General features: G+C 35.2%; 2 protein-coding genes across 3 annotated transcripts in view; one reads left to right on the forward strand and one right to left on the reverse strand.

Annotated features, from left to right (window-relative positions):
* The first annotated feature begins 323 nt into the window (after window positions 1–323).
* On the forward strand, window positions 324–638 carry LOC122743977 (protein kish-A). The gene has a single exon (XM_043989251.1). It carries the CDS (start codon window positions 352–354, stop codon window positions 568–570), a length of 219 nt encoding a protein of 72 aa, XP_043845186.1. The 5' UTR covers window positions 324–351; the 3' UTR covers window positions 571–638.
* A 9,321-nt stretch (window positions 639–9,959) lies between these two features.
* MAPK6 (mitogen-activated protein kinase 6) overlaps window positions 9,960–13,172 on the reverse strand; it is a 76,161-nt gene continuing 72,948 nt past the window's right edge. For both annotated transcript variants that reach the window (XM_043982147.1, XM_043982146.1), the window contains exon 6: window positions 9,960–12,205. In XM_043982147.1, the coding sequence (XP_043838082.1) occupies window positions 11,104–12,205 (1,102 nt within the window). In that variant the 3' untranslated portion in view covers window positions 9,960–11,103. The remainder of the gene's footprint in view (window positions 12,206–13,172) is intronic.

Raw genomic sequence — 13,172 nt, forward strand, 5'->3', positions numbered from 1 at the left:
AAGATCTTGGCAAGAAAGCCCATTAGGCAACAACAGTACAAAAAAGTTTGAGTTTTACACTTGGATTTTAAAAAATATCAAATTTTCATGTACTAGAGAAAAACATGGTTAGGCAATAGTTTATCTGAAAAATAATGTGGGAGTTTTAGTAGTCTCCAAACTCAATGAGTCAACAGCGTGATACAGTAGCTAAGAAAGTTTAAGGAGGTCTTAAATTTCCTTAAGAATCATAGCTTTCGAACAAAGTTGTGGTATATGAAAGTAATGGAATGCCATTGTGCTATAAGAAATGATGAGCAAGGCCCGTTGCCCCGGAAGGGTGATGTGGCTGGGGGTATCAGAGGTCTCACTATGTCTGCCATTTTCAACTTTCAGAGCCTACTGACAGTAATCTTGCTGCTTATATGTACCTGTGCCTATATCCGATCCTTGGCTCCTAGCCTCTTGGACAAAAATAAAACTGGACTGTTGGGTATATTTTGGAAGTGTGCCAGAATCGGTGAACGAAAGAGTCCCTATGTAGCAGTATGCTGTATAGTAATGGCTTTCAGCATCTTGTTCATCCAATAGCTAGAAAAAGCCAGAATTTAATTGCTGTCAAATTTCTATAGATAAAGGACTTGCCTACAGAAAACAATAGGAAGAGTGATTGTTGACCCTTTCAGCTGTGTACCTGGACTGAAAGATTCCTGGCTGCTGTTCTCAATTACATGTGTTAATGGACCAAGGTTGTTCTCTATAAATAGCTAAGATGCAACTGTTAATACCAGAATAGATTGATATCTGCATAACGATCAACCTTATTTATAGTTCTGCCGCTACAAATTCTGTAAATGTCATTCTTTTATGTCACCTGTTGATCTACAGGAGGTATTTCTATTGCATATGGTAGAAAGCAAACTTGGTCAATGACTGCTCAAGTTCCTTTCTATATGATTCGTGGGAAAATTGTATCCTTGTATGAGACATTTCTATAAAGAACATTTTATTTGAGAAAAATAGTTGGATATTATGCAAGTGTTCATAAAACTTGCATTTGTTTCTAATAATGCTTTAAACATGTTATCCCTGGCCAACTCAATTTGTACTGAGTTTTATCTGTAGCTTACTCTATTTTCCAACTTTATGAAGTCATTCTATGCAGTACATATATGGAGAAATTGCTAAGATTGTATGTAAGAGTGTTACAAGAAAAGTATTGTTTTCAGTTCCCATTACAAAAAAAAATGAATTCTTATAGATTTTCTCAGTTAAAGCAAAGAACTATCAGGACAGTTTATTAGGGCATTTCCCCATGAAATCTGGATCGACATATGTCTTAAGCATTTATTCAAATACCTGCTGCTAAAGAAAAAAATAACATTTGAAAGATGAAGTGAACTAATTAGAACAGTTGTGAAATGATGGTTCCTATGTGTGTCATTGATTTGGATCTCAATTCTTTAATAATAAAACAGTTGTTTTCATTGCCAGAAATTCACTGTTTAAAAAAAAAAAAGGACCTTGAAAATAGATCAATTGATCCATACAAATGATTTTTTTTTTCTGGACAGCTTGATCTCTTGTCTTTTAGATGTCTAAAGATATATAACTAGTAAATGCAGGTACTGATCTGTATCAAATCCATTAACTTAGTAATCTCTGTTCTTAAAAATATTTGATACAGGGGCAGCTAGGTGGCACAGTGGATAAAGCACCAGCCCTGGATTCAGGAGGACCTGAGTTCAAATCCAGCCTCAGACACTTGACATTTACTAGCTGTGTGACCCTGGGCAAGTCACTTAACCCTCATTGCCCCACCCCCCCAAAATTTTTTTTAAAAAATTGATACAAATTGCTCTCAGCTTGAACAAAAGAATTACATCAATAACTTTTAAAACAACAAATTATATAAGTGCAATTTATGTACTCTAGAAGAGTGCAGATATTTTTATGGGTCTTCAAGGAGAAAGCAAAAGGGAAATGTTCATGATTGGGTACACTTAAAATTTCTTTGTTTCAATGGAAATTTGGTCAGTTTCAAAGTAGAGTTCAAAACTTGTGAAACATTTAATTATTTTAAATGGTTTTCTTATGTTGGCAGATTGTAGACCAATTTAATAAAACTTTTTCAAAAATACTGGTATGAACATATGCATAAATGGATTCATTGGTCATTAATTAGCTTCCACTATTTGAGACCTTTATTGCTCAGTTATTTGATCCAGATCTGTACTGTGTCCAATGGGATCCAACCTTTTGAGAGAAATAGTAAATTTCAAATCTGAGAAGGGCTATAGAAAGCAAAGTATTTTCTTTCTTATTTATGACTTAAAAATTGGTAAAAATTGTATCAGAATACTTCTACTAAATTAAAAATTGTCCTCTAAAGAAAATCTTAGTCACTCTTTTCAGTCATACTACTTAACAAAAAGTGAAAAAAACTCGTGTGGGGTTTTTTTGATACATCCAGAAACAGTCTTGAAAATTTCTCATTTGTAGAACATTATTTTGTTTTGTTTTCCATTTTAAAAGTTAATTTTCAAGGGAGAAGAAAGTCATGGAAATAAAATCTTTTATAAAAAATTAAAAAAAAAAAGAAATGATGAGCAGGAAGATTTCAGAAAAACCTGATAAGACATATGAACTGATGCAGTGAAGTAAACAGAACCAGAACATTGTACATAGTAACAACAATATGGTGCAACAATCAACTATAGAGGACTTGGCTTTTCTCAGCAATGTGTGTGATCTAAGACAATTCCAAAAGACTCAAGACAGAAAATGCTTTCCACATCCAGAGAGAGAAATCTGGATCCTGAATACAGATCAAGGCATACTATTTTCACTTTTTGGTTTTTTCTTTCTCATGGTTTTTTTCTCTTGTTCTGATTTTTCTTTTACAACATGACTAATGTAAAAATATGTTTAACATGATTATACATATATAACCTATGATGGATTGCTTTCTGTATTGGGGAGGGGAGTGTGAGGGAAGGAAGGAGAAAAATTTGGAACTCAAAATCTTACAAAAATGAATGTTGAAAAAAATACTATTAAGGCCAAAAAATAAGATAAACTCAACCTATAGTCAGTGTTCACTACAAAATGTGTTCAAATGTTTACCAACAATGGGGAAAAAAACTTTCATTTTTATTGTGACATGTAGGAAAAATAGTAACTATGTAAATCAACATTGATGCTATACTAAAATATATCTGTAGGGGGCGGCTAGGTGGCACAGTGGATAAAACACTGGCCCTGGATTCAGGAGTACCTGAGTTCAAATCTGGCCTCAGACACTTAACACTTACTAGCTGTGTGACCCTGGTCAAGTCACTTAACCCCCATTGCCCCACCAAAAAAAAAAAAAAAGCTGTTTACTATGCTTCCAAATGCAAAATCCTACAAATTTCACAAGTAAATAAAAATCTGTAAAGATTTACTAAAAATACAATAACAATTTAAAAAATTCATAGCTTGCAGTTTAAAGGTGATAATTCTACTATAATCTACCCCAGTCAAACTATAGTTAGTAATAATATAGTTAGGAATAACATTTATAGAGTGCCTACTATGTGCCAGGCATTATACTAAATGCTTTACAAATATTGTCTTGTTTGATCCTCACAATTCTGAGATGTAAGTGCTATTATTACCATCCTCATTTTACAGATCTAGAAATGGAGGCCAAAGGTTAAGTGACTTGCCCAGGTTCACACAGCTAGTAAGGGTCCAGAGGCAGATCTGAACTCAGATCTTCTAACTCCAAGAACAGCACTCTATCCACTGCCACTAGTTGGCTGTAGTACTCCAAAAATATTATAGTAGTGGAAAATATATTCCACATCTGGAATACGGTGTTCAATTCTGAAAATATTTTAAGGAAATTGGTAAACAGGAGAGCATCCACAAGAGGACAATCAGGATATGGAAAGACTCAGGGAAGTTTAGACTAGGGAAGAAATAGGGGAAGCTGTTTTCAAGTATATGAAAGGAAGACAAATGGAAGAAGGATTAAATTTGTTCTGTGTGGCGATAGAGAACAGCACCACAAGTAATGGGTAGAATATTAAGGGACAACTTGAAGCTCAATGTAACAAAATTTGCTAGTGATCATACCTATTCCCCATGTCTGTTATTACTGTTCTTTGATTTCATTATAGAAATGATAGCAATGGCAACAAATCAAGAGAAAGAAATTAAAGGCATAAATACAGGCAAAGAGGAAACAAAACTATTACCACTTGTTGGTTTGCTTAGAATATACTAGAGAATCAGCAAAGAAACTGGCTGCGACAATACTTTCAGCAAAGTAGGATACAAAATAAATCCACAAAAATCAACAGGATTTCTGTAGAGCAAGATCAAAATCCAGCAGGAAATAAATGCAGGGATAAAGCACTGGCCCTGGATTCAGGAGGACCTGAGTTCAAATCTGAACTCAAATACTTGACACTTACTAGCTGTGTGACCCTGGGCAAGTCACTTAACCCTCATTGCCCCACCAAAAAAACCAAAACAAACCAAAACAAAAAAAGAACTACAAGGCATACTTAAGACTTTATATATATTATATATATATATATTTATATATATATATATAAAGATTTATATAAAAACAGTTACAATGTGTCCCTTAAAGAAATTATATGATCAAATAACTGAAGGGATATTTAGTACTGAGAGATGGGCTATTCCGATGTAAGAAAAATTATATTACTTAAATTAATATGAATACCAAACTACCAAGGGGATACTTTATAGAAGCAGGTAAAATAATAAATTTCCTTTAGAGGAACAAAAGATGTAGAATCTCAAGGGAAATTATGAAAATGGGAATAAAGGGGAAATAACACTTCCAGACCTCAAATTATAACAAAGTAGTAATTATAAAAATTATTTGGTACTGATTTTAAAAATTGAAAAGTAGAATAGATTAAATAAAGAAGAATCAAACAATTGGACTCAACCCAGTGTTCAAAAATATTTAAGAATATTTGAGGAAGTACTTCCTATTTGATAAGAATTGTCAAGATAACTAGTCATTTGGCAGAAATTAGGTTTAGACCACACCCTACACCATAAACCATAATAATATCAAAATGGACATGTGACCTGAACATTAAAGATCATACCATTAAAAAAAAATTTAGAAGAGGATTGAGTTAGGCATTTTTCTAAGTCATGCCCCCCAGGAAGAATTCTTAACTAATGGAAGAATAGAGATGATTACAAAAGGTTCAGGTAGGGGCAGCTAGATGGCTCAGTGGTTAAGACTGGCCCTGGATTCAGGAGGACCTGAGTTCAAATACGGCCTCAGACACTTGACACTTACTAGCTGTGACTAGCTGGGCAAGTCACTTAACCCCCACTGCCAGCAAAAAAAAAAAAAAAAAAAGGTTCAGGTAGATAATCTTGATTACAGAAACTTTGAAAAGCTTTTCTAACTAGCAAATCAATGTTTCTGGGGTAAGAGAAATAGTCATTTACAGGGGAACCTTTGCATCTAATTATCTCTGATAAGCAGTAACCACAACAAATATTTAGAAGAGCACTTTTTGTAGTAGCAAAGAACTGGAAACAAAGTAGATGCTTATCAACTGGGTAAACACATTGTGATATACATGGTTATGATGTAATGTTACTGTGCAGCAAGAAACAATGACTGATGAATATAGAGTAACCTGATTAGAAAAATAAACTGCTGCCAAGTGAAATAAACGAACTAGGAAAACAATAATGACTATATCAGTAGAAATGGAAAGAATGACAACAATGGAAACTGAATGTTGCAAAATTATAAGGACCAAGCTTGGCCCCAAATGAGATAATATGGCTTCTCCCCCTTCCTTTCTTTAAGGAGTTGGGTAAATTCAGGTGTGGAACACTGCATACAATGTCACACTTTTTCCTTATTTGAAGTTAATTGGACTAAACTTTTATTTTTCTCTTTGTTCTTTATTATATAGGAAATTTCTCTGAGAAGGGGAAGGGAGAGGCATAAACAGGTAGGCATCGGGGTTAAAAATAAAAGCTATTAACAAAAAAAACAGGTCAATCCAAAAGTGCAGTTAGGTTCCTTGAGAAATAATGGTTTTCCTCTCACTTGAGAACTTTGATCAAAGACTGAACCACCATTTCCTGGCTGCCCAACTCAACCTACTTTCATTGTCCCATGTTCTCCAGTTCTTTCCCATTTACTCCTACCTCTTGGGCAACAGGAACACAATGATGGATAACACTTTGGAGGCTAGTCTGGTGCCATATCTTCCCTAAGTCTCTTCCTCAAGCTAGCAAAATAACCAAATTGCTGGGCTTTGCTCAGGGACTTTACTTGCAAAGGCATCCCAGAAATAACTCTGGTCCTTCATGCCAGAAACATCTTTAACATAGGGGCTACATGTTTTATGCAAAAATATCCTCTTTCCAAAATAGTACTAAACCTGAAGGTGGAAATTTAAATATGAGATCTTAAGCATCACTTATTTATTATGGAGGGGCAGCTAAGTGGATAAAGCACTGGCCCTGGATTCAGGAGGACCTGAGTTTAGGTCCAGCCTCAGACACCTGACACATACTAGCTATGTGACCATGGGCAACTCATTTAACCCTCATTGCTCTGGCAAAAAAAAAAAAAATATGGAACTACCCAGGGCCATATCGTGGCTGTCTTTAACATTTTATATTATACTATACTATATTATATTGTTATATACACACACATGTATATACACATATACAATATCTACTATATATGTATGTGTGTGTGTATATGCACATATTTGTACTTAGTGATTACCTTGTGAGATATTGTGGTGAAGCTAGTGGAAATAGGACCTCCTGGCTGGGTATAATTAGGTGATAACAGGGGATTAAGTTGTGAAGAGATGATAATCTTTTTCAGTAAGACAAAATTTATGGACAGTGGAAAGCAAGAGAGTGAATGGAGAATGATATTCAGAACAAAGGAACTGAAAAAAAAAAACAAAAACAAAAACAATACAAAAAACCCTGTCAGGTCTTAAGAACAAATAGTGAAAATGGGCAGGAAAGCACTTACGGGAATTAGGTGCCAGCACATACTAATACATTCTAGGCTGAGATGAAAGGTTTAATCCAGGAAAACTGAGTAAGGAGTAGACTTACTCATGCAGAAGGCTAAGAAATTTCCTGTGGGCACTGCCTCACTAAGCAGTAGCTTTAACCTAAAGCCAAAGGGACCTGGGACCCAGAAGGGAAAAGGTCTTACTTCTCTAGGAATTTAGGGAGGCTAGAAGAGTTTAACCCTAGATCTGGGAGTGGAAGTCATGTGAAGTATCACTTGACCATTTCCCCGAGGCAAGGAGCATGTCTAAGAGTTAGCAAGCCTGATATTGGTTACATAAAACAAAATTGGCATAGAAGCACCATAAATGGTGGAACATTGGTGGAGAGGAATGAAAATTATTTAGGTAGGCAATAGGGAGGTGGTAATGTTTTGAGGAAAATGTTTCTGGCAGCTTTGTGTAGATGGGTTAAATTGGAGTGGGGACAGATTGCAGGGAGGACAACCTCAGTCCCACAAAGGATTCATGGATAGATTTTAAATCTATGAACTGGGAACCTTTAATATTTTGATAACTGTTCTAACATCATTGATTTATTTTACAGTCCTATAGGTTTTATGTACTTAAAACCACTATTTTGAGACCACAGACTTTACCTGACTTTCAATGGGAATCATAAGCCAAAAAAGTTTATGACAATGGGGCAGCTAGGTGGCGCAGTGGATAAAGCACCGGCCCTGGATTCAGGAGTACCTGAGTTCAAGTCCGGCCTCAGACACTTAACACTTACTAGCTGTGTGACCCTGGGCAAGTCACTTAACCCCAATTGCCTCACTAAAAAAAAAAAAAAAAGTTTATGACAAGATCTTTGGCAAAGGTGGTTGTAATTCAAAGAGGGAGGAAATAGTTGATCAAGAGACATAGTCAACAAGCATTCATTAAGCATCTACTACGTGCTAAGTGCTTGCGCTTATAAAGGCAAGACAGTTCCAACTCTGAAGGAACTCACAGACTAAAAGAAGAGAACATGAAAATAACTATGCACAAATAAAATATATACAGGATAAATTCAAGATCAACAGAGGAAAGCGCTAGCATTAAGGGGGATTGAGAAAAGTTTCTTGTAGATGGGATTTTGAAGAAGGTCAGGAGGCAGATAAGGAAGGAGAGAATTCCAGACAAAGCCAACAGCCAGTGAAAATACCAGGGAGTGATTGAGAATGTCATTAAACAGTGAGGAGGCCAGTGTCACTAGATCAGAGTATATGGGGGTGAGAAATAAGACAGGAAAGGTAGAGAGAAACCAGGTTATGAAGGGCTTTGAATGACCTCCCAAAAAAAGGGACTTACATTTGATCTTGGAGGTGATAGGTGGACAGTGGAATTTATTGAATGGAGGGGCAGATGACATGGTCAGACCTGTGCTTTAGGAATATTAATTTGACAGCCGAATAGAAGATAGACTGGGGTGAGGAAGAGATTTGAGGCAGGGAGACCACCCAGGAGGTTACTGTAATAATCCTGTTTTGAGATGATGAGGGTCTATACCAGGGTGTTAGCAGTGTCAGAGAAGAAAAAGTATATAGGACAAATATTGCAAACGTAAAATCAACACAGAGCCTGCTAACAGATTGGACATGGGAGGTGAGAGATGGGGGAGTTAAAGATAACAGCCAGGTTGCAGCCTAGGTAACTGGGAGGATGGTGATGTCCTCTACAGTAAAAGAGAAGTTTGGTAGGTTTTGGCCACATTGAGTTTGATACCTACAAGATACTGAGTTTGAGACTCCCAACAAGCAGTCGGAGATTACGGACCTTAAGGCTGAATAAAAAGATCTGAGAGTCATCAGCATAGAAATAATTGAATCCATGAGAACTGATAATATCACTGAGCGATAAAGCATAGAGGGAAAAGAATAAAAGAAGTAGTAGAGGCCTTGGTGAACAAATGTGGGAAAAAATGGGTATGGCTCATGGTAATAAAGAAATTAGGAAAGCGTAAATGGGATCGCAGGATCAGAAAGAACTGGAAAGACCCTTAAGAGATATTCTTCTTTCCCTTCATTGTACAAATAAGAAGACTGAGGCCCAGAGAAAGACTCACCTAAGGTCTTAAAAGAAGGTGAGCAGCAGAGCTGAGATTTAAACCCAGGTCCCTTAATGCCAAATTCAATGCTTTTTACTGCATTCTGCTACCATTTGAACCATCTGAAACCTAAATACTCTGGATATTCTCTTGGCTGAATTATTCTTATTATTTTTAAATAGTGATTTACTGCAGTCCTACGTTGGTGCCTCATCATGACATGGAGATGCTTTGGGGTTCTCATGGTCTAGATCAGAAGAACAAAATTTCTGGCAAGTCCTATATAAAGCTTAAAAGGCTTAAGAATGTGGGCCCAGTGATAGATAGACTTATACATTCACTGGCTGAAGACCAGCCCAGACAATTTTGGGGAGGCTCACCATCAGGCTCAGTCAGCAAAGTTATGAACTTTTCAGTCACAGCAACTCTACTGTCAGTTATGGAGAAGCAGCAATATCTGCAACAGTTTTGTGTTTTATATAATATGTACATTTAATCTAGTTTAAATTACAAATTTCAATAAAGCCTAACAATTATTTTTTAAGTGACAAGGTAAATTGACTTATGTCAACACAAGACTTCTTGCGGTAAGAACATTTTCCTTTAACTCTTTCAGATCAAAATAATTTAAAATCATCAGTAAAATTTTGGTCCTGTAAGCCAGAACAGATTCTGCTGTACATTTCACTGCAACAGTCAATCACTAAGTAGTGAAACAGGAACCATTTTTTGATGGCCATGTTTTATTCATCCTTTTCTTTAAACAGGTTAACCAAAGATACAGACAGTATTCAGTAAAATAAAATAGGTGAAATGAATTTTCAAGAGACTGAGATGCCACATGCTACAATTAACCTAATTTTATTCATGCTTGCTTTGGGATGGGGAATAGATCATTCAGTAAAAACATACAGTAAAAACAAAATATGTCTTACCATATACAACTTTTAACCTACAATAATGATGTACCTTAATTACGTCCATGCACACAAGTCTAACATTACAATTTTTTTTTAAAAAATAAACACAATTAAGACTTCTAGGAGCATTTTATAATAAAGTAATTCCTAATTTTTCTTTGTAGATAGATCAAGCACCTCCAAAATACAAATTCCTATACACAGTGAGCGCTTTACTTAAAATGAACACTTAAGTAAATTGAGTACGTGGACAGCCTCAGAACAAGCTGACATTATAATATTCAGCTAGGTAGGCAACAAACCATAGTGCCAAATGAAAAAACTTTATTTGCAAATAAATTTCAAAAAAACTAAGTTAACTTTCTATAATTAAATACAGAAAATATACTGATTTGATAAAATAAATAAGATGTGGTGTATTAACACTTCACTATAAAGAATGCATACCAGAACACTTAATAAACAGTGAATGATTCTTATTAAGAAGTTACTATAATAACGCTGGCTAAATAGAAGTGCATATTGTGAAGCACTATGGGTGGTACATGTTTTGCCACATACTTCTGTTACCTTGAGGTAGATAACACATGTGTACCAAATTCGGCATTCATTTTCAGTTGCTGCTGGTATCATGTGTTTTAAGAAATGTGTACAGTATGAAAAACTTGAAAATACTCATGAATGAAAAATGTTTTAGGAAAAAAATAGATATTTTCATGCAATTATGTACAGTCTCACTGTGTAAATTTCAAGGCAAGATTTTTTTTTCCTGTAAAACAGATCACTGTTTTACTGAGAGAATGTTTTTACTTGGCTTAGTGCATTTCTTTTGTCTCCTCCTGCATTGCATTATTTTGCTCTATTCTTTAATTTTGTGTGCAAACGACATGCCAGTTTAAAATGAAAACTATTTCATGTATAGAAAGTAATTCTGGATTTTAAAAACCAAGAACTAATGAAATCCATACTAAAATGACACCATCTGATTCAAGTAAAAAATGACTTATACTAGTAATAAAAAAGACAAAACACATTTCATGAATACAAAAAGAACTGTCTGCTGAGTGTTTTAGTTCAGATGTTTCAGAATGCTGCTGTATGTTTTATGGGGAATCTGGGGGGAAGATTTCATAGCAGAAGGTGTTAATGTGGCCTGTATTGACTTAAGTGGTGAACCAACTGGACTATGAAACTGTGGGATGCCTATAGACTCAAGCTGCTTGTTAAAGAGGAACTCCCCACTATTGTTAAGAAAACCCTCCTCATTTTCTCTTTCCCCAAACTTGCCATCCTCTACTGGCTCAGTTTCTAGCATTTCAGTATCTTCCTTCCTGCTAAAAAACTTGTCCAAGTAACTGGTGTAAGTGTTTTCCTTCTCAATTTGTTCATCCTTTCTTACTTCACAACAAAACTGATCTATGAGAAAACATTCCTCCCCACCACCTACAAACTGGCTATCCCAAGAAGATTGGTACAAAGCTTCTAACTGAGCCAAATTTGCCATTCCTTTTTCCTGTTTTTCCCGGCTTACTGACTTTGATATCAAACTTTTCAATTCTAGTTGGGACACTGAGCTATTCAAGTCATTTAATTTATCAACAACATCAGTAGACTCATGTTGTGAACTAAGTTGAATAGTTCCTGCAATAAAGGAATCAAAGTCAAATCCTTGATTCTTCTCCCTTTCTTTTTCAACCAGTTGCTGTGATGCTTCCTCAAGAGCTATTTGAGCTTTAACCAATCCATTCCTTTCACATTTTGACTTGCCTTTCTTATCAGATTTTTCTTTGCTTTGTTCTTTCCAATTAGAAAGATCTATAATAAGTTTGGGTTCATAGTAATGGTTAACTTCACTCTCTCTCCAAACTAAGTTATCTAGATATGATGACGACCTCATTTTGTAGTTACAAGTGTGGCTGCATTCCAGATCACAATACTTATTTTCATGATGATCTGGATACTGCCAACAAGGCTCAGTAGAGAAATGGGTATCAAAGGCAGGATCCTTCAGATACTTTTCACGATCTCCATCCAAATATTTTCGAGGATCTACTTGTACTTCCTCTTCATCAGTGACATCAGAAAGAGCCCTTGGGTCACGCTGAACTTCTTCAATATCAAAATTATTGTGTATAGGCCAGTCATGTTCTGAAAATTGACAATCATGGTATCTGAAATAAATTAATATCACAGTCAGTCTATATCTAGATATCATCATTAAATATGTGAATACACATTATATTAAAATTTTATTATATTATAATTTATATTATATTAAAATGTTTGGCTCTCTAAAAGGTACAAAAGTCAGGATTTTCTGTCCTCTAGTAATTTACAATCTGGTTAGGGAGGTAAGACCTGTCCATGTAGAAAGAAATACAAGACAATATATGTCAAATGAATGTATATTTTGACTAAAGGCTTGCAGATTTGCATTTTTTAAAATAATATCATTCACCAGTCACCACCAGATAGGCTCTCCTTAACTAATTCCTCTCTGTTCTCAACCCACCAAAACTACTAGATAAAGAATGAACATCTAATTCAGGCCAATAATTTTGCTAATTTGTAGAGCACTTATCACAAATGGAACTAAGCAAGACATAGCCAGAAAGGACATTCAAGACAGTTAAGTACATACAATTCCATAACTTTATAGAAAGGAAATAATGGGACTCTAGAGAGTTAAGTCATTTGCCCAAGGTCACATAGTTAATGGCAGAGCTAGAAAGAGAACCCTATAAACTTAGTGATAACACAACCCCGCCCCCAACCAATGTTTTAAAAAATGATATAACTTCAGTACATTATTGTACTTTACGATTAGGGAAAAAATAAAGTAAAAATCATATGGCTGGGAAGTTTCTTGGTCACTGTTCCCTCGTTAGGGAAGGATCATGCTATAACCATCTATAAAGATCTATAAGAATTTTAGAAAGATATTCTATAAACTTTCATTTCCAGTTGTCTGAAAATTCCCCTAATAATTAATTTAAACTAGCATTAAAAATATGAGTCAAGAAAAAAATTCTAGATATATAGAATTCTAATATTAAATGGATCTGGATATATATGCCACAGGAAAAATAATTTATCCCCTAATATATATATGAATATGTGTGTGTGTGTGTGTGTATA

The sequence above is a fragment of the Dromiciops gliroides genome, chromosome 2, assembly GCF_019393635.1.
Source record: "Dromiciops gliroides isolate mDroGli1 chromosome 2, mDroGli1.pri, whole genome shotgun sequence".
NCBI classification, from domain to species: domain Eukaryota; kingdom Metazoa; phylum Chordata; class Mammalia; order Microbiotheria; family Microbiotheriidae; genus Dromiciops; species Dromiciops gliroides.

What these genes read in the sequence shown, in the direction of transcription:
- LOC122743977 (XM_043989251.1), top strand. Translation starts at nt 352, where the DNA reads ATGTCTGCCATTTTCAACTTTCAGAGCCTACTGACAGTAATCTTGCTG.